General features: G+C 49.8%; 1 protein-coding gene across 5 annotated transcripts in view; it reads left to right on the forward strand.

Annotated features, from left to right (window-relative positions):
* The window catches only part of LOC116797870 (lethal(3)malignant brain tumor-like protein 3), a 41,034-nt gene extending 27,195 nt beyond the window's left edge, over nt 1-13,839 (forward strand). For 4 of the 5 annotated variants that reach the window (XM_032709760.1, XM_032709763.1, XM_032709761.1 and 1 more), the window contains 3 exons: nt 1,492-1,658; nt 6,145-6,207; nt 9,815-13,839. In XM_032709760.1, coding sequence (XP_032565651.1) covers nt 1,492-1,658; nt 6,145-6,207; nt 9,815-9,943 — 359 coding nt within the window. In that variant the 3' untranslated portion in view covers nt 9,944-13,839. The remainder of the gene's footprint in view (nt 1-1,491; nt 1,659-6,144; nt 6,208-9,814) is intronic. The other variant, XM_032709762.1, reaches the window with a different exon arrangement.
* The last annotated feature ends 6,637 nt before the right edge of the window (nt 13,840-20,476 follow it).

The raw sequence follows: 20,476 nt of genomic DNA on the forward strand, positions 1-20,476 counted from the left end.
CACCTGACAGAGAATGATGGAAATCAGGGGAGGGAAATGCAGCAATAATCCAATGACCTGTAATGTCACAGCTACCCAGAGCTTTCAGCCCAGCTCTGTTTAAACTATCAGATCACTGCTGCTTTCTCAGAGGGAAAGTCATTTGTTGAGGTGGTTTTGGTGCTTAGCAGGAGGATTTGGGCTTAGTGGAGGAAAGGAGTTGGCATGAGGTGGAAGCAGTGCCCAGCCAGCAGTGGGAGAAACTTTGGGCACAAGTGGGACCTCCTGGAGCAGGGAGAGGTGGGGACAAGGACAGTGGGACAGAGGAGGAGTTGGTGACATTCTCCCAGGAGCAGTGTCTGTGCCGTGTTCTCACCAGGAGCTCCTGAACTGAGCAGTTCCTACCCGGGCTTTATTTGTTTTAAATTCCTCCCTTGCTCTCATTATTAGAAATTTGATACATTTGATGCTGTCCCACTTCCTTTAGGGACATGGAGATGAGGTGACCCTTAGGACAAGGGGAGTGACCATTCCCTAGAACAAGCTTTACCTCCAGTGCTGCTTTCCCTTTGGCTGGAAAACCATGGAAATCTGGGGGGTTTTTTATACTCTGCCATTTTCCTTTGTGCTTTCCACGTAGCGACTGGCACACCCCCCAGACCTGACACCCCGACCCACTGACAGCCCCTGAGCTCAGGCAGCTGCTCCAGGCACAGGGAGCCTTCCCCAGGGCAGGGATAAAGCGGGAATGTCAGGGATAAAGCGGGAATGTCAGGGATAAAGCGGGAATGTCGCGTGGTTGCCGCGGGATGGCGCCGGGCGGGCAGGGGCTGGGGGCAGCCCACCGTAACCACTGTAAACCCCAGGAATGTTTCCCAGCTTGTTTCCATCCTCTGCCTGGCTTCCTGTTGTATAAGCAGCACGTCCCTGCAGGACCATGACTCTGCACTGCTCCAGTGATCTCATTAGGGAGGGGTGATTTCTTCCTCTCGGGGGTTTTTTTTTTTTTTTTCTGTCTTGGTTTTTAAAGCTTCCGTCACTTGACACATGAGGAGGGAGTTGATGTCTGGAGGTAACAGGCAGCACTCCTGGCCTGGGAGTCTCCCCAGGAGCAAGCCCAGGCCACAGGCTGGCAGGCACAGAGCCCTTCCCAGGCTGGCTCCAGCTGGGAGCTGGAACTGTGCCATCAGTTCCCAGCCGAAGATGCTGTTACCAGAACTCCTCCACCTTGTCAATAAAAGGCTGCAAACATCTTCTCTGTTAGCAGCATGACATCATTTTCCAGGGAAGAAGCTGACGATAAAGCCTCCAGCCTGGCAATCTTATCTTTTTTTTCCCCCTCTCTCCTGCTCAGGAGGGTGGGAAGGACGGCCTGGAAGCTCAGTGTGCCGTGCCTGGCCCTCTCTGACCACCCTGCCTTGCTCCCCTCTCCAGACTCTGTGACCCTTCCTCCTGCTTTGTAATTGCTCCTACTTGGAGCCTGGCTCTGACTTGTCTCCTTTCCTTTTCCAGGCCCTGATTTGGATCTCCAGCAGGCCCTCCACCAGTCCATCTTCATGCCTTCCCTGGCCTCTAACCCGACCCACCGGCTCCATCTCTTCTGGGAGCAGCACTGCAGGCTCTTGCCAGAGGTCTCAGGCCTCACAGCCAAACAAGTTGCCAAATGGACTGTGGAAGAGGTGAGTTCCCTGTTCTTCTGCTCTCCTGGGCTGCAGGAAAGCCAGCTCCCTCCTCCTCTGGAGTGCTAACTGGGAGACATCTTTATTTTCTTCCCTTTCCCCCTCTGGTTGCTGTGCATATGCCACAGCTGACTCAGCTGGAAGTTACTCCCAAGTCCCTTTAGCAGGGAGGGATCCCTGTTAACCCTCTGGTTTCCACAGCTTCAATAGGGTTGCCTCCCTCCCTGCCTTTGCTTGTTTATTTAGCCCTTGATCTCTCAGTCCTCAGGCCTGAAGCCTCCTTCTGACAGCAGATTCCCTTTCTCTGTGATCTCCCTCCCCCTCTCCCGTGGCTTTGCTGCTGATTCACTTCATTGCAGAGAATTCCAAACTGTGCATGCCCACTCCTCCTGCCTCTCCCTGCCTGATTCCCCTGGGACAAAACTGCCCACAGCCTGACCTGATTTCTGGCAGAGGTATCTGTGCAGCTGGGGATGTGTCTCTGCAGCTCTGGAGATGTCTCCTGTAATTAGGTGGTGTGTGAAAACCCGGAGTGTTTTGTGTGCTGAGTAGTTGGTTTTTGCCTCGATGCCTTGGGCATAAATAATATTTGTCTCTGCTCTTGGGAAGTGGTGACAATTTGGATGCTGGCACTTAATTGCAGGGCATTTAATCCAAGAGGAATGTGCTGTAGTGCTGTGCTTGCAAGGATGCAGGGAATCTGCAAAGCAGGAGAAAGGTGCTGCTGTTGGTGATGCAGAGAGGATCTTCAGAGACTTTCAGAAAGTGCATTTTCCCCAAGTGCCTCTTAACATCAGATAAATCCAGTTTGACCTTGCTCTTTGTGCTAGAGGACTGCTGGGAGTCTGGTGGGATTGCAGTGATGTGGGAGATGGGAACCACAGCAGCTGGGAATGGGATGGAGCAATTAGGGTTGCTGTTATAAAACTTAGTTGTTGTGGCGGGTTTTTTGTTCTGTTTTTTTGTTTGTTTCTTTCTTTTTAATAAAAATATGTTTGAAATACATTCGTAGCAAGGAGGAAAAAATATCTCTTGAAAGATTTGCTGTTCCTGTCCTTTTGAGAAAGGTTCCAATGATTTGTCCAAAAGGTCTTTTAGCAAATCAATAAGGTCAGAAGCAGTTAATCCTCTGACATGATAATCAAAATCTCTTTCTTTTGTATAAGACAGGGAGGCTGGTTCATGGAAGTACAGTGTCAGGATCCAAGCCAAATAAAATCTGTCCTTTGCAGTTGACCTTTAAAGCAGCTGCTGGGCAAATTTAACTGGGATATTAGTTTGATAACAGATGAATGTAAGCAGGGACCACAGGACATGGATGGAGGGACTGGACATAGTGATTCCAACCCAGAATACCCTGAACTCTGTGCTGCAGCCTGAAACAACTGAGGAAGTTTTGGCTGCCAGTAGCAGTGTGATTGGCACATTAAAAAGCTCAGTTGCAGCCCCACAATGGACTGGCTGAAGTCATTACAGGTTTTTGTCTCGAATTTCCATCAAGTGGGTCTGGTTTTGCAAATTATGTTCATCACAAGTTCCCAGAGGAATCAGTTTGGGCTCTGTCTGAGCACTTGCAGGATCAGCATGTGCAGTGCAGTGAAACCTCAGGTCTGGGAGGTGAAAGCAGCAGGACTTGCTGTGTTTTAGGGAGTCCAGAGTACGTTTGGTCTGCTGGCATTTGGGCTCCCAACATCTTCCTGCAGGGCAAACATTTGCCTTTGGGTTGTGCTTTGAACTCTGCTGCACAAAGGAGCCCATTTTGCTGATCTGTAACAAGGGTGTAAAATTCTCCTTTGGTTTCAGGCTAAAGAACTGGTTTTATTTTATAAAACCCACATTAAGGGAAAAAAATGTTGCTTTAATTCTCTGCTGGTTGAGAACAGCTGAAATGGCAGAGCAGCAGCAGCATTTAGGGGCCCTCCAGCAAAGAAACTCCTGGTAACACTGAGCAGGCAACAAGAGTAGTTACTTTAATGCAGCTTTGGTATTTATTGAAAGCTTCCTGTCATGTTTTTAGGGCACAGCATATTGACTCACAGAAGAACATTAAGAAGTGCTGCAGTTGTATTGTTCATTACTTAATCCTGCATCAATGTTAATACCTGGAGGGGGGGACTGTCCTTGTACCAAGTGCTTTTGGGTTTTTAAATCCCAGTTAAGCCCAGCCTGTCTCTGATGGCCTCAGGAGGGGTGTCAGTCCTGCAGGAGCTGTTCAGGGGTGCAGTGTGAGACAGGCATTTGCCACCCAGGGATATAAATCCTGTGCTCACCTCAGTGTGTCACCTCTGGGATCACATCAGCGCCTTCCAGACGGGTCATATGGAGTTTCTAAAGTGTTTTCAGCTCTTTTTCAACCCCTTTTCCTTTCCTAATGTGCATTGGGAGTGTAAGAGCTTCCAGCAGACAGCTCTGGGAGCATTGAGGTGGTTACAGCAGGGATCTATTTCTCCAATTTCTCCATTCCTTACAAAAGGAAAGTAGTGTTTTGTTGCTGGTTTGTAATAGGAGTTTGCACTTCTACAAGAGAAAATTTGGAGTCCCTGCCTGATGGAGATGTGGATTTTAGGGATTCCCTTTAAAATGGAGCAGGAAGGGCTGGCAGGCATTCACTTCCTCAAAGGAAAAGCCTTGATCCCACTGTATTCCCAACCTGTCCCAGTTCCTCACTGTGAGCCCCTCCGGCCTCACCCTTTCCCTGGATTCAGGGCTTCCCTGCCACTGCTGGGGGGCTGGGTTGGTTTCCCGTGGTGTCACTGTGTTTTTACCTCATGCTCCTGAGCCTCCCTTGTCCCTCAGCTGCCACATCTTGGTCTGGGGACTCTCCTCCCCAGCAGTGATGGACCAGGCAGGTCACTGTGGCTCGATGGAACCCGGGGTCTGGCTCCCTCCCCTTCTGGGGACCTTCACTCCTCTTTGCTCCTTCCCTTCCTTTTCTCCGTCCCTGGTAAACCCCCAGGGCTCCTGTTTGTTTAAAAAGCCTCTCCTGTGGCACAAAGAGCTCCCAGTGTCCCTACAAATGACTCCTGGGACAGATCAAAGGTCTGTCACTCCGTGTCAGTGACAGTAGCCAGCAGCAGTCGTGCAGGGAAGGACACAGGAGCAAGGCAGGCTCAGGTCATTCCCAGGAGGTGTCTACCAGCCTCCCAGTGCCACAGACAGCAAAGAGCCTCTTGCCCTGAGGGGCCCAACTGTCTCTCAAATTCTGGAAGGCACCAGACCCTGCAGGAGGATTTTTATTTGTGGTTTAATAACAAGGGGTGGGGACGATTCAAAAGGAAAGTGGTTGTTTTGTCATTTGTTTATGATAGAGGAGTTTGCACTTCTGCAGGAGAAAATTTGGAGTCCCTGCCCGATGGAGATGTGGATTTTAGGGGTTCCTTTTAAATGGAGCACTGAGAGGGCTGCTCTGCTCTCAGGTTACATAACAGAAACCAGGGGAATTGGAGCTGCTCCTGCCAGGGGAGAGCAAACCTGGAGGGCACTGAGAGCCCCATGGCTGGAGGGAGGGAATGACTCTCAGTCTAGTGGTGGGATCAGCTGGAGATGCAGTGACAGGATTTGGGAGAGGCTCTGACAATCCTGAGTTGAAGGGGTGCTCGTGTGTGACAGTGACCCCTCCCAGCTGCTTGTTTGTGTACAGGAGGAAATGTCACATCTGTAACAACTCACATGGATGTGCCTCATGAAACAGAGCTGCTCCTGCAAGGGAGCATCCAATTAGCAGGAGATGTTTGATCTGATTATGCCTCAATATACAAATATTCTATGAACCAGTGGAGCTACAGCTGGAGAAGACAATACACATTAATTCATCCTTGGCTGCTCCTTGTACTCCTTAGTGTTATATAATGTAACCCAGGTCTCCAGGGAGATTATTCCAAATGTTAACAGATTCCCTGCTTAGAAAGGTTCTCCCTAGTGTGAAATGTAAAATTAACTTTTACTTGTTTAATCCTCTTGGTACCATGGATCCTGTGCACCCACCACGGATTAAATAAAACCAAAACTCCTTTCCTTCCCAGCTCTCCTGCCTTTGGATGTTGGTAAACCAGCAGTGCTCATTCAGTTGGTTTATCTTGTCTCTCACAGGCAATGTCATCCTGGGAAACTGTCTAAATCCTTTTTTCTTCCTGATTTTGCTCTCCAGCAGTACTGTAGGGAAAGTGAAGTTGAGGATGAGTTTAAAGTAGTGTAACCACACACAGCTTTTTATCTGGAAAAATAACGTTGATTTTGTGAGGATGTTTTAGAGGAATGGAGAAGCAGGGAGAGAAGTGGTCAAATGGCAACAGGGACAGTTATTGCTGGTAACCAGAATATGCAGGGGAGTTGCAGCAGCAACCCAGAAATATATCCTTCATTAATGGGAGAGTTTTAAGTATTAAAGTTGTAAAAATTGTTGCGTAAGGAACTCGTACAGAAATAGGAGCTTTTTGCTCGACAGTGTCCCATTTTAACTGTCCACGTTTCTTTCCTGGAATTCCAGGTGGTGAGCTTCATCCAGCGTTTGCCTGGTTGCAAAGAACAAGCCTCTGTGTTCAGGGAAGAGGTAAGTGCAGCGTGCCCTGCCCCTGGGCTCTGAGCACAGACCTGCTCAGCCCTGTCATTCCAGAGCCTGTGGCATTTAGGAGGCTGTACTCCAGCATGGCTAATTGCATCCTGCTGCTTTAAATTTCCCCTGCAGTTCCAATCAGGGAGCCTGTGCTGAACATCCTGTCTTGGACCGTTGTGCCGTGGCTTTGGCACCACTATAAAGATGTCCTGTTGGAGTGGGGTGGGGAGGATCTCATCTGCTGCCTCTAACGAGGACATGTGCTCCTGGGGAGCCTGGCAGGCACAGGGTTTCCCAGGAATTGCTGGCTTCCCCCATGGGGTGAGAGCAGGAGGAAAACCTTTCCTTGAGCAAGGAGAGTTTGGGAAGTCAGACCATGTCCTGCCTGTGGTGTGTCCTGTCACTGCTGCCATGGGCTGGGCTGAGCTTCTTCCCTGTTCCTGGTGTGTTCACCATGGCTTTTGGGAGTCCTCTGCAGGCATGGGATAAGGCTGTCCTGGGTTTTGGCACACTTGTTTAGGTGGATCATAGGTGGGGGCTGTTGAGTGCTTCAGCTTCCACTTCCATTGCAGGTGGTACTTGGAGGCTCTTTGTGAGCCCCCCATGAATTTGCAGGGATGAACCTTGTCCTGGGCTCATCCCACAGCCCAGGCAGGACACGAGGGGGGGATTCAGTCCCTCTGCTCTGCCCAGTGAGACCCAACGTGCAGAGTTGCCTCCAGGTCCAGGGGAACCAACATCTGAAGGATGTGGAGCTCCTGGAGTGAGTCCAGAGGAGGCCCCGGAGATGCTCCAGGGCTGGAGCCCCTCTGCTCTGGAGCCAGGCTGGGAGAGCTGGGGGGGTTCCCCTGGAGAGGAGAAGGCTCCAGGGAGAGCTGAGAGCCCCTTGCAGGGCCTAAAGGGGCTCCAGGAGAGCTGGAGAGGGACTGGGGACAAGGGATGGAAGGACAGGACACAGGGAATGGCTTCCCACTGTCAGAGTACAGAATTAGATGAGATATTGGGAAGGAATTCTTCCCTGTGAGGGTGGGGAGGCCCTGGCACAGTTGCCCAGAGAAGCTGTGGCTGCCCCTGGAATCCCTGGAAGTGTCCAAGGCCAGGTTGGAGCAACCTGCTCTAGTGGAAGGTGTCCCTGCCTGTGGCAGGGGGGTAGAATTAGATGAGCTTTAAGGTCCCTTCCAACCCAACCCATTCCATGGCTCTGTGACAGCTCCTGCTCTGGCTGTGAGGGCTCAGGGAAGGGCTGTGCCTCTGCTGCAGTGACTGGAAAGGGCAGGTTTGTGATAGTTCACTGCTCCAGAGCTGGCTCCTGTTCAGGGTCAGTCAGGCTGCAGTGCATTTTGTGGATTTATGTATCTGTGCTTTCCTTCCCCTTGCTTTAAAAAACATGCAGACACACACAAAACAGAGAGCAAAAGAAAGGGAGGCTTGCAAAAAAGCACTGTCCACAGTGTGACAAATCTTTAACTGAATATAGTGGGAATAGTGAAATTTATTTAAGTGAACCAATCTTTCAGTGTAGCTGAGTGTAAAAGGTGCATCCTAATTTCTAAGGAAGATGTATTTAGAGGTGAGAGTGCTAGATAAACTGTACCAAGCAAATCTTGTAACGAATCCAACCATTCTCCATGTATTTTATTGTATTTCTCGTGGCCATAATTTAAACAACAGCCACTCCTTTCTAGTTCTGACAGTGTCATAGCCATGGTCTATTTTAATCCCTTATTTCCTGCAGCCTCCAAGTGTGATTCCCTGTGCCAGATTTTAGGAGCTCGCATTGTTTTACAAGTTCACGCTCAAAACCAAATTGTCAGTTTGAAATTAAAACCCTTTTAGCAGTTTGGCTTTGGCCAGAGTACAGGTGTGAGTGACAGGAGAGCTGAGCTCCCCCACACTGTCCATTAGCTGGGATCAGCCTCTGAGTGCTCCACATCCAGGAGAAATAAATCCCTGGTAGACTCCTCTTGGCGGGGGGCTGGACAGGGATAAGTTGCTGCTTACATTAGGAATGAAGAGAACAAATTGTGCACAGAATTTTAAAAACCATCCAAATAAGATGGAACAAAGAAATGAATAATAAAGCACAGACTTGTTTCTAGGTCCAGTTCAGGGCAGGTCTGTTTAAAATAAGCATGTGTGAGGCAATGCAGTTGAAATGAGGCATAGGAATAATATTGGACTCCAAAGCATTTTGAAATGTAGGACTGTTTTCCAGCAGTTTTCTGCTCCTCTTGACTCTATTATTTAATTTAAACAGCAGCCCCATTTGTTTCAAGCTATTTTTAACACGTTCATTGCAGCAGTGTAGACTCTGGGCAGCCTGAAAATAAAATTTTGGGGACTTTGTGTGGCCATCTGTGGGCTGGGAGCACTGCTGGCATTCCCACTGGAGGAATTAACTTCCCAGTTCCTCCCAGTTACTTAACTGGGAGGTTAAATAACTTGCTAAGGGGCTCCTGTGTGGTGAGAGGTGGGGAACCCAAATCTCCTGGCTCCCACTCTTTGCTTTAATCAGATGTTTGCTCAGTGTTTCCTCTTGCACCAGTCATTGACATCCAAAAGAATTCCAGTTGGGAAGGCAACAAAAATAGCAGAACTGTTATTCTGGCTGGGCTGAGTGTCCCTCCTTGTCTGCTGCACTGGTGAGCATCAAGTGAGAGGAAGAGACACTGTCAGTCCCTGTAAATGGACTTTAATGGAATAACTTAGGGAGACACATATTGTTTGTCTGTGTCCATTAATCTTTCGCTTCTTCCCTGCAGCATTTGGGGTTTATATTAATTATATCTGTGTTGTCTCTGTGGATGCTCTTGCTCAAGTAAATTTTTAACCTCTTCTTAAAATAGTCTGTCATGATTTCACTCGCTGCTACCTAGAGCATCCTGGATTTTCACATGGTAGTGTGTTAATCACTTGCTTAATTTGCATCTCATTGAATATCTCCTTGCTGGTGGATTTTTCCAGACTTTACCATGCCTTGTTCTATCCAGCACACGATTTCTTTTGCCCTGTGCTGAGCAAGCCCAGTTAGTGCCACTGACAAGGATTTCACAAGAACCTCCTGTTTCTCCTTTAAACAGAGACTTGTTGTCTGTGGGCATAAAACATCCCAGCTGTGGGAGTAGCCAGATGTTCACATCTCAGGGATTGTTCTCATCTGTAAGGTTTTTAGCAGAACTGACCAAAAAAAGGGTGTTTGCCTTTAATTTTTTTACCCTGAACAGCTTAACAGGGGTGGAGCAGTCTGTGCGGGGGCAGTCAGGGATCAGGGTAATATATTAATTCTTGGATAGTTTGGCATTCTGGATTTTCTGACCTAATTTCTGGCCACAGATTGTGTATAGGCTGTAGGATTTTTGGCTTTTTAAAGCAATTCTAGTGACTCTAAATTCTGTTGAAGAAGCACCTCATGGTCTCTCCGTAAGCACACCCTGAGGCTTCTCCATTTGTAGGAAAATGCAGTGAGGTCTGTGATCCTTGGAAAGGGCAGCACGTCTGGGAACATCCCAGGGTGTGGGTACCAGAACTAGGGAATGACCAGAAGTGGGGATCCTGCCTGTCCCTTGCTGGTTAATCCCTGTTTTTGTTGTGTCCCAACCTCCAGCAGATCGACGGCGAGGCCTTCCTGCTCCTCAAGCAGAACGACATCGTTAAAATCCTCAGCATCAAGCTGGGCCCTGCCCTGAAGATCTACAACGCCATCCTCATGTTCAAATCTGCAGAAGACAACTGAGAAGAGCCCTTTGGGCACATCCCACAAGGAATTCACAGGGAGTGGGTCTTCAGCTGTGAGCATTCCAATGTGCCGAACGGGCGGATTTCGGGACTCGGACGTATTTTAAGTAGAACTTAGTCCAAATATTTTGAGGTTATAAAAAAATCCTGCCACAGTCTGGAATATGGGGCAGCTTCACTTCCAAGAAGAGGATTATTATTATATTTTGTAATTGAATTTGGTTTTGATATATCAATCTCTTTTGGAGATGGAGAAGAAACCTCCGGTTCTAAGGGGAATCCAGGGTAGCATTGGTGGAGCTGCAGGAGCAGGAGGAAAGCTTGGAGTAAAACTGACTCTGTGTCCATGATAGTGCCTGAAAGAGAGACTGAGTGATCACCAGCGGGTTGAACATGTTCTGTATGTGTAAAAGAGAGAGTGAGGAAGGAGGAAAAAGGTGCACTCAAAGCAACTCCCCCATATCCTTCACTGCTGTGACTCAGGAGCTGACCTTTTTCAGGACTGTTAAATTCCAGTGTCTCCTACTGATCCTGGTGGTTCTGATCCCCTTGGCTGCTGGGCTGCTTAAACCACAGCAGGAAGGGAGTGTGGGCAGAGGGTTTCCATCAGGCATTGCTTCTGCCAGCGAGCAGAACCCTCATTTAGATCACCAGGACCTGTGCAGGTGGGCTTTGGGTGGGAAAAGATCCCATAAAGGAATCTCCCACGGGAGACAAAGGTAAATGTTTTAGCTGTAGTTCTCCCTCTGTGCTTTTGTGCAGCTGCTCTCTGGGCCAGGAACATTTTTTGGCAAAATGGCACAATCAGGAGCACTTGGGGACCGGATGGGTTTGTTCTTGTCCTCTGCACTGTCAGCCAAAAGCTGGGAATAGGAGTTGGAAACCCAGCAGTGGCCACAGTGTGTGTGTAAACAGATTTCCTAGAAAGAAATGGCTTTTCTTTTGGACAATCCAAACTGATGAGTGTGGAGTGCTTTGGCCCTTCTCCCCTCCAGGTGGACTTTGGAGGGTCCTGTGGGGCAGAGCTGCAGCTCCTCTGCCTGTCCAGGAGTGAGGCAGGCAGAGCACACATCCAGGGAAGTTGGATTGGAGAGGAATCAGGGTTTAGACAGACAGTAAAATGGGGTGGGAATCACTTCCCAAAAGAGCTGAGGTACATCAGGGAGGGAGCACAGCTTGTATCCCTGTGCAGGCAGCCTGTGCTCTCCTGGTGGGAGCACGAGGGCTTCCTGCTCTGCTTGGAGCCAGAGAAGGAACAGAGCCAGTTTTAGGAACATGCCCATGGCACTGTGACATCCTGGATGGGGTTTCCACACCGTTACTTCCTGAGCTGTCCTCTCCCCATGGAAACCTTGGGAGGCACAGTGAGCACCTCGGTGTTCCCGCTCCTGCCTGGCAGGACAGCAGCTCCTGGTTCCCCCTCTGGATGCTCTCCCTGAGATATTTGGCTGTTGTGGAGTTTATCCAGGACCACCTTAGCTCAGACAGCCCTCAGAGCCCTTCATCCAGAGCTGCCAGGCTGAATCCTGCCTGTGGGAGCCCTTCCAAGTGCCGGAGGTGTGTTTACCTCTGCCAGGGCTGTGGGGATTTCTCAGGGCACTGCATGATGACATAATCCATCCATAGGCACCTCAAACTCCCTTGGCATCTCTGCCAACAGTGTTGCTTCCCCAGAGCCATTGGGAACAGGATGAACACACTGTCCATGGCCACGTGGTGACACAAGGAATGCACTTGGTCCTTCCCTCATCCCCCACGTCCTTTGTCCAACCTTCACCTGCTGGGAAGGTCCTGGTGACTTGCCTAAAGTAGGAAGTTCCTTAAAATTGTAAATACAGCAGAATCCACCCCACTGAAGCCATTCAGTCCTGGAATAATCATTTAGAGCAGTTTGTTTCCATACTCTTATTTTTTATAAGATGTTAAGGAGTTTAAGCCTTCACAGAGAAGACACAGGGTAGGTGGGATATTTAATAACTGGAACATTAAATATCAGCCAGGCAGCTGCAGGAGAGAAATTCACTGCAGTGGTAAGGACTAGGCAAGAGATTAATTTAGTGTATTAAAATGCATTTTTGGTCTGATAACCAGGATATTCACCAAAGAGTCCCATTCCTTTATCCTGCTCTGCACATCCAGCATCAACATGAAGACTTGAATTGTAAGTGGCATGTCCTGGGCTCAGACAGAACTCGCCTTCTGGGCAGAGCAAAATTGTTTCCTGACAAGTGGAGCAGAGGATCCAGAGCTGGGCTGTTTTATTCCTGGCTCTCCACTGACTTGCTAAATAACCCTGAGCCTTTCCATGCTCCAGTTTCCCTCTCTGTGACACCCAGCCAGGTGGGGTGAGTGCAATTTTGCCTTTCTCTTGTTCCTAACGAGCAAGTCCTGCCAGAGTTTCTGTTTCACCTCCTCCCTTTGGGAACCTGAGTTGGGGGACAGCAGATTGCCTCTAGCACTGAACCAAAATATAATATTAATTTCATTTCTTTTTACTATATATAGATGGAGGATGAAGAGAATCGGTTAAACAAGCAATGAGATTCTAGTCAGTGAAATTATTCAAACAGAAGAGAAATCTTTAATCCTTGGGGCTTCCAAGCCAGCTGGATCAAAGAGGAAAATGTGTTCTTGGAGGTTGTTCAGTGACAGCCAGCACAGTGCTTTCAGCAGGGGGGAAGGAGGGACCTTTTAGGGCTGGAAGAAGGAGGAATGTGCTTCTTGTGCCTTTTTTTGTAATCTGATAATTGTCTTTGCAGAGCAAGCAAGAATGTGCACACATCTATTACCCACTCCTTTCCCAAATATAGCTGTATTCCAATAAAACCCAGCGACTTCACAGGGCAAAAAAGATTTAAAACTCACTAATATTTACAAGACAGAGAAAACAACTAAACCAGCTCACTTTTTAGCCCCATAACTTAGGAATTCGTGGGTTGCTGATGCTGTTGCACTTGTGTCAGGGATCGTTGCTTTCCTGTGTGTCCTGGTGAGTTGTTCCTGCTGCCAGACTCTGCTCCAGGCCCCTTCCCAGCCCTGCTCCAGGCCAGGGCTCTGCAGATGCCTTTGGTTTGTCTGATGCCTTGTTGTCTCATCTGAAACATGCACTTTGAAGCAAAAAAATAAAAGCCAAAAGTTGTGGCTCTGCAGGGAACAAAGCTGAGGCTGGTTTGTTCCAGCTGGGACTGGGAGGATTTGGGGTCTGCTGGATGTTGGCAGCAACCAGTTGTTGGCCCAGCTGAACCCAGGAGCCACTTAGAAATACAAATATATTCTTCATAAGCCCCCCAGAGCTGTGACAAGTTCCTGTGGGCCAGCAAAGAAATTGGGAAGTTTCACTTCTCCAATTGGGTCTTATTCCTGGCTCTGTTTTGCTTCCTGCATCCCTGTTTTTTTGAAACCCAAAGCAATCAACTTATTTTTTTTTTTTCTCCTTCTCTTCCTGTTGGAATTTTTCTGTGCCATCACCAATGATCATCCTTGTAATCCAGTAGCAGCAAATTCCAGCTCTGGGTAATGAATCCCATTAAGGTTGGACACTGACAGCAAAACTCTTCATCCAGAGGGAAAAACCCAGCACTGAGCCCAGGGATAAGCTCATTCAGCTGTACAAGATTTCCTGCCTGCTACTTTCATGCCCTGCTTAGGGATTTTATACCACAGAGAGCTTTAAAGTTTCTGACATCCCCTCCATCATGTGATGAGCCAGCTTATTTTGGAGATTCCTGTTACTTGAACTGGAAACACGTGCAGGGGAAGGGAGCAAGGCTCGGCTCAGCCTCGGGAATGTTTGCCTGTTTGAAACCAAATACTTGAGCTTTTCAACACTAGCCATGCCCTTGCACTCCACTGATGCTTTCCTCTGGAAATGTGAATAAAATTAATATAAGCTCAGGGCTGGTTTGTTCATTCTGGGGCTGGGGCTGGGCAGGATTGCTGGGCTGGCTCTCACTGGGGTGGGATGGTCATCACGTTTTCCTCTCCCTAAACCCAAACCTGGCACTCACAGCACAGGCAGCATTTTCATCTTTTATCCCTTTTTTCTGTGTCTCTTAACCTCTGTGTTGGAGCTCTCCTTGATGTGTGCATGGAGCAGCACCAACCTTGGCTGTGGCTGCTACTGACCCCCAATTCCTCACTGTCCTCTGCTGCTGACAGAAGGTTTTAATGATAGAATCCTTGGAAAGGACCTTAAAGCCCCTCTAGTCCAACCCCCTGCCATGGGCAACCACGCTCACAGGGAAGAATTTTTCCCTAATATCCAACCTAAACCTACCCTCTTTCAGTGTAAAGCCATTTTCCCTTGTCCATATGAGAAGTCCCTCTCTCTCCTTGTTACAGGCCCCCTTTAGGCACTGGAAGGGGCTCCAAGGTCTCCCCAGAGCCTTCTCCGGGATGGACACCCCCAGCTCTCCCAACCTGGCTCCAGAGCAGAGGGGCTTGATGGTGATGGGGGCAGAGCTCGGCCTTGCAAGTACCAGTCCTTGAACTCCAAACCCACTCAGCCAAGGCCAACAACCTCCCAAACTCTCCAGGAGACCCCTCCAGCAGAGTCCAGGCAGTATTGGATGTTCCTGAGGCTGCACCAGCCATTCCCAGCTCCCCAGACCAGGAATCCGATCACGGTAACAAAAACAAACAAGCCGAGGGTTTTAAATAGAAGCAAAAAAAAAAAAAAACCTTGGAAGGGGAAAAAAAAAAAAAGCAACGAGAGCAAATGTTTATACCCCGAGGATGGGATAGTTTAGGAATTATGGCTGGGAGCCAAATCTCCAATACTTTTGGTTTCAGAAGGTTTGCAAACCTTCAGCTGCCAACGTGACTCCGTGCCCTGGTCCCCTGGGATGGGGGGCCTGCTGCAGGTGTGGCTTTGGGAAACCTCGGGGGGCATCAGGAGGAAAAGTTCAACACCTGATTTGGGGCACATTACACAGTGTTTTGCAGTTTATCAGATAATTACAATTAGAGCAGAAAGAGGTGAGTTAATTATCGTCGCTATGGGCACACAGGGAAGAAGCCCAGTGGGGCATCAAGGAAGGAAAAACAAACCCCAAAATGCAGAGTTTAAACATTGATTCGTACTGAGAACGAGTTCTTGCTGGTTTTAGTTCAACACTCAACTTTGGGAGCTGCTTCAGGAAGATGGCAGAGTCCTGGGATGGCCTGTGGTAGGTAGGACACCATGAGGTAAGGAATCCACGAAGAAACCACCAGTCTTCCAGTGCCTAAAGGGGCTCCAGGAGAGCTGGAGAGGGACTTGGGACAAGGAATGGAGTGACAGAACACAGAGAATGGCTTCCCACTGCCAGAGGGCAGGGTAAGATGGGATATTGGGAAGGAATTGTCCCCTTTGAGGGTGGGGAGGCCCTGACACAGGTTGTCCAGAGAAGCTGTGGTTACCCCTGGAATCCCTGGAAGTGTCCAAGGCCAGGTTGGAGCAACCTGGGCTAGTGGAAGGTGTCCCTGCCCATGGCAGGGGGTGGAATGAGCTTTAAGGTCCCTTCTAAGCCCAATCATTCCATGGTTCTGTGATTCCATGTGTAACACACCCAGGGCAGATTCTGGAGGCTGTGGGAGGGTTGCTCTGGGTGGAGGAGGCACCCACACCCCCCAAGCTTCTCCCCTGGGGCTGCCTCAAAGGTGGCTTTGCTGAGCACTTCATTAAAAAAGCAGCAGCCAAGCTCTTTAAAGTGCCTTTAAACACCGATTTTCACTGTGGTTTTGCATCAGGTCGAGGTGTAAATCAGGATTTTATCAGTTAACCTGCTGTTACCTGTGGGTATACAAGGGGTGGGTACAGGACCCCAGCTCTGACCTCCTCGTGCACACTGGCTGGATCCTGCACCTTCAGGGACCTTGGAGGGGTGTCTGCCTTGATTTCCTATACACACCCCCCCTCATCTGACCCCTTAAACCCCTCAAATCCTCCCACTGCCCTTCAACAGGAACCGTAAAGACAAACTTCACTACCCTGAGAGCCCAACCCCAGCAGGGAAGAAGGATGAGGGGATGGAGGGAGGACCTACCCTCTCCATCCTGCACCTCTGCAGCTGGTGGGCAAATCCCAGCTTGGAGAGGGAGAGAGAGAACAGTGGCACAAGAGACAAATGGGGTGTTGGAGAGGTTCAAGGACAGGGCTGGCTGTGCTCTGCCCAGGGGGGACTTTAACTGTGCTCCCTGTGCCCCAGCCATCAGCAGAAGTGCCAGGCCTTTCCCAAATAATGCACTTACTCCACTATTTATTGACTTTGCCTGTCACTTCCCCTCATATTTTCTTCTTCTGGCCACCAGGAACAGCCTGAGCTTATGAATTGCCCCACGACACTTTCTGCTCTCTGCATTATTCACCAGCCAGACACTGGCAGTGTAAGCAAGAGGTTTTTTGGAGATGGATACATTTGCTGCTGGAACATTTCCAGCTGTCCCTTTAAGAAATGCACTGAAGATTTGTGCAGGGGAGGGGGGTGTCAGTGCCACCACACCTGAGAGGTGCTGGTGTGGGGGGCTCTGGCATCCCCCCAGCAAACCCCTCCCCATTAGGTCCCATCTGGGAGTGGACGTTTTTTTGGTGCGGTTTGTCCTCAAAAACAGGGTTATGTCTTCACCAGAGTCAACCTGGTGTCCTCATGTGTCATCAGTGGTGGGTCCTTTTGGGCTCTAAGGTGGCTTTTTTTTTTTTTAGCAGTGCTGCTTTAAAGAGCTTTTCTGAGTTGCCTGGTCCCTTCCAACTCCGGGCTCGAACCGACTCGAATTCCCCGAGCGTTAAAAAGACACTCCTAAAAGCTCGTTCCAAACTGAGATGATTTGGGGTCGTGGCTGTGCTGGAATCCAGCAGCTCTGTGGGTCAGGGGTTGCCAAAACGCCTCCACTTCTTGCACCCTCCTAAAACCCCAAGGAGGCTTTTCCTCCCGGCTCAGGTGCCCGTGGCTCTGGGCTTTGTTATCCCTGGCAGGCCCGGGGCCCAGGGAAGCTCTGCTATGTCTCTGCTGCTCCAAGTGGGACCACCCAACTACTCAATGAGTCTCCAGATGCTTTTCACGCCATCTCACACTCGTCTCTCTTCTGGATGGAATTGAAAAAGGCCAGAGAAGAGGCTGCAATATAAATTTCCCCATTCCCGAGCACGTCTGCGCTGCCGGTCGGTGGCTGGGGAAGGTCTCACGCTTTGGTTTCAGTGAAAACACTTCAAGCATCTCCATTTCAGAAGAAACACAACGGCTGAAACGTTGATTTTTATTTTCTTACCCACAAACAGGTTTTTTTTCCTTCCTCCTTTCTCCGTGCCAGGGCACCACGTGCTGAAAGAATTAACCCAATTAAGTTTTCAGAGCTCAGTGGCACCTTCTCCCTTTTCCTCCCCAGGTTTTTTTCCTCCCTCTGGTCGTGCCTGTGGCATTTTCCTGCCTGTGAATCTCCTTCCCCATCAATCAATTCTTCATGCAATCAGTTAATTCTGCCACTTTCCCACCATCAGTTCCCTTCCCATCCCTAAGCTGTGCACATACATGTGACCCCACAGGCTTCCCGTTCTCTTTACCCCCATCCCTTCTTTCCCCACCTTCCCAACATCATCCACTCTCCCAAATCCCCCTGTATCCCACCTGGAGCTGGTGGGTTGAGCAGCCAAGGACAGGGGGTCCCTCAGGCATTGAAGGGCAAAGGCAGACCCAGGGGTTTCCCACCAGCTCCTCCAAATCCCATAATAAAACAGCACAAAGGTGCTCCTGGGCAGCTCCAGCAGCATCTCAGCCTCCCTTGTTCCCACCAAGCCAGGCTGCAGACCCTTCCCACGGCCAGAAATCCCAGGATAAGCCAGAGCAAGCAGCACCAGACCATTTAGGTTCATCCAGCACCATCCCTGTACCCACCACAGCCGGAGCTGGGACGGGGTGACCCGAAACGAGCGGGAATCCCACAGTGCTCCAAGGGGAGCCAGCACGGGATGCTGTTGGGATCTTTGTGCTCACCAGTTGGAGATCCCAGGCTGGGCTGGAAGCAGAAAAGGACCATCAGAGCTGTGCTTGGTGGGCTGGGAGCGATGCTGGTGGTTGCAGCACGGGCTGTGCTGCTCATCTCGCTGCAGCAGCGAGGCTCCAGCAAAGGCAGCTCCAGGAATGCTTTCCCCAGGGATGGGAGGCCCCTTTCCCACCCTCCCCTCCATAAATCAGCCAAGAGGTTTTCTGTCTCCCTTGCTGCTTTCTCTGCTTCCCAGGATTTTTTTGAAACTCTGTGCTGAGCAACCTTTCTGCCCTAAATAACCCCTGAACCAGGCAGTTGATAAAGGAACCGTTTATGTTTCAAATAAATAAAGCATTTTTGGCTTTGCATCAAAACCAAGTTGTGTTCAATGTTACCAGTTTCACTGAGTCACTTGTTTTTATACCCAGGCAGTTTCTCTTATAAAATGTTCATGAGGACTCGCTGGAAACAGGCTCTGGGGTTTTTTTACTGTTGCATAAGGTTTCCCCAGGACAGAGCCACCAAAGCTTTTCTCCTGCCTCGAAGCTGGTGCTTGTTTGTGTCTGTTTACAAGCAAATTCCATTAAAAACCAAGAGCAGTGCTGTGGATGCCACTATTGCATGTTACCACTGTATTTCCAGCTGGATGTTGCAAATAAACTCTACATCCACTACAAACAGAAAACCTTCATAAACTGGGATCTGGAGCTTCTGATCGTGGAGCCAAGGAGCTTTTCTTCCAGGTGGGACAAAAATACAGGGATTGCCCCTGGAACAGCAAAGAAAAGGGCTGGACATGAGCACAGACTAAATCAACTCTTGTCCACTTGTAGCCACAAAGAGCTTGTGGTGATAACCAGGAGGAGCATAACGTGCTGATGGACCCCAAAAATCAACATCCACCCCAGCTGGAGACTGGACATGGCAGGAGAGCTCAGCCAGGAGCTTTGGCTCTCACCAACACTTGAGAGGTGCTTAAGTAGCACCAAAGCCACCGGGGTGTCTTTATGGTGAGGTGATGGAGCTTCTGGTAGGTGCTACAGCCCCTTCCTCCTCAGGAGCATTCTGTCACCCAGGAGAGAGGGATGGATGTGATCTTCCTGCATTGTAGGAAGCTTTGTCAGTGGGAAGAGCTGGGAATATGTGTTTAAGTCCTTCAGATTGTTAGGAATCAGGTAACAGCATCTTTGAAGAGGAAAAGTGTGGGTGATCTGGGTGCGTGGCTTGGTGTTTTGGAGCTCACAGGGCACAAGGGTCGACTCATTCACTGCTGTTTGGGCAGCTCAGCTAAATCCATAGATGGAAAAATTCAATAGTTGTGTGTGAGATCATCAAATAGTCTCGAAAGAGTGAAAAAAACCCACCCTGCTACTCCTGTGGGAGCTCGGTTTCATCAGGACTCATAAAATCCTCACTTGAGCCCGTGGCAGAGTGTTGTAGAAAAGTGAATTCTCCAAGTGCTGTTTGATCTTAGATCCCGGAAAGCATCCAAAGAAAGGGCATGAAGATGGTGAAGGGCCAGGAGGGGCCATATGAGGAGTGGCTGAGGGCACTTGGCTTGTTCAGCCTGGAGAAGAGACTGAGGCAGAGCTCAGTGGGGGCTGCAGCTCCTCCCGAGGGGCAGCTCCGATCTCTGCTCTGGGGGAGCAGGGACAGCACCCAGGGAACGGCTGGAGCTGTGTCAGGGGAGGATTAGGCTGGATTTTAGGAAAAGGTTCTTCCCCCAGAGGCTGGTTGGGCACTGCCCAGGCTCCCCAGGGCAGTGGGCACAGCCCCAAGGCTGCCAGAGCTCCAGGAGGGTTTGGACAATGCTCTGAGGGACAAGGTGGGATTTTTGGGGTGTCTGTGCAGGGCCAGGGGTTGGACTGGATGATCCTTGTGGATACCTTCCAGCTCAGGATACTCCATGATTCCATGATCTTCCAGAGTGCTCAGCCAGAGCAGTAGCAACTGCATCCCTGTAAGAAGACACGTCTGGTTAAGATCATCTACAGCTTCCTCCAAAGCAAGATTTAAAATAGGAGCCCTCCCCTTCAAAGACTCAGCGTGGTTTAGCAGTAAAATTGATTAATTACTGGAAGGGATAAAGAAAACAAAGTCTCCTCTTGATCCCACGGGGTCAGACCTGCTGTGGTAGAGACTCTGCAAACCACGGGTGCCTTTACCTTTCCTTGCCCTCATCCCACTGCGCTGCTCTCAGGGAGAAGCTGAACAGCTTTGGGCCTCCAGGGACCATCTCCTTGCTCCTGCCTGGTTCAAGGGAGAGGAGCATCACCCAGAGTAGCTACAACACGGAGTATCAGCTGCTCAGCACGAGGGCAGGCGAGGACAGGAGCTGCAGCCGGAGCCTGCTCCCGCACGCGAGTGCTGTCAGCTCTCATCCCTCCTCCCTGGCACACCAAGGAGAGCGGGAAATGAGGCAGGACAGCTCTGATGTGACCTGGCATGGGCCAGAGATACTCAGGGCACTGTCAAAACTCTGAGTGGTTTCAAGTGGCATCAGCCCCCCGAGAGCTGAACGTCTCATCTGAGGCATCTCAGCTTCGGCGCTTGGACGCGGGAGAAGGAACCG

The sequence above is a fragment of the Chiroxiphia lanceolata genome, chromosome 24, assembly GCF_009829145.1.
Source record: "Chiroxiphia lanceolata isolate bChiLan1 chromosome 24, bChiLan1.pri, whole genome shotgun sequence".
NCBI classification, from domain to species: Eukaryota; Metazoa; Chordata; class Aves; order Passeriformes; family Pipridae; genus Chiroxiphia; species Chiroxiphia lanceolata.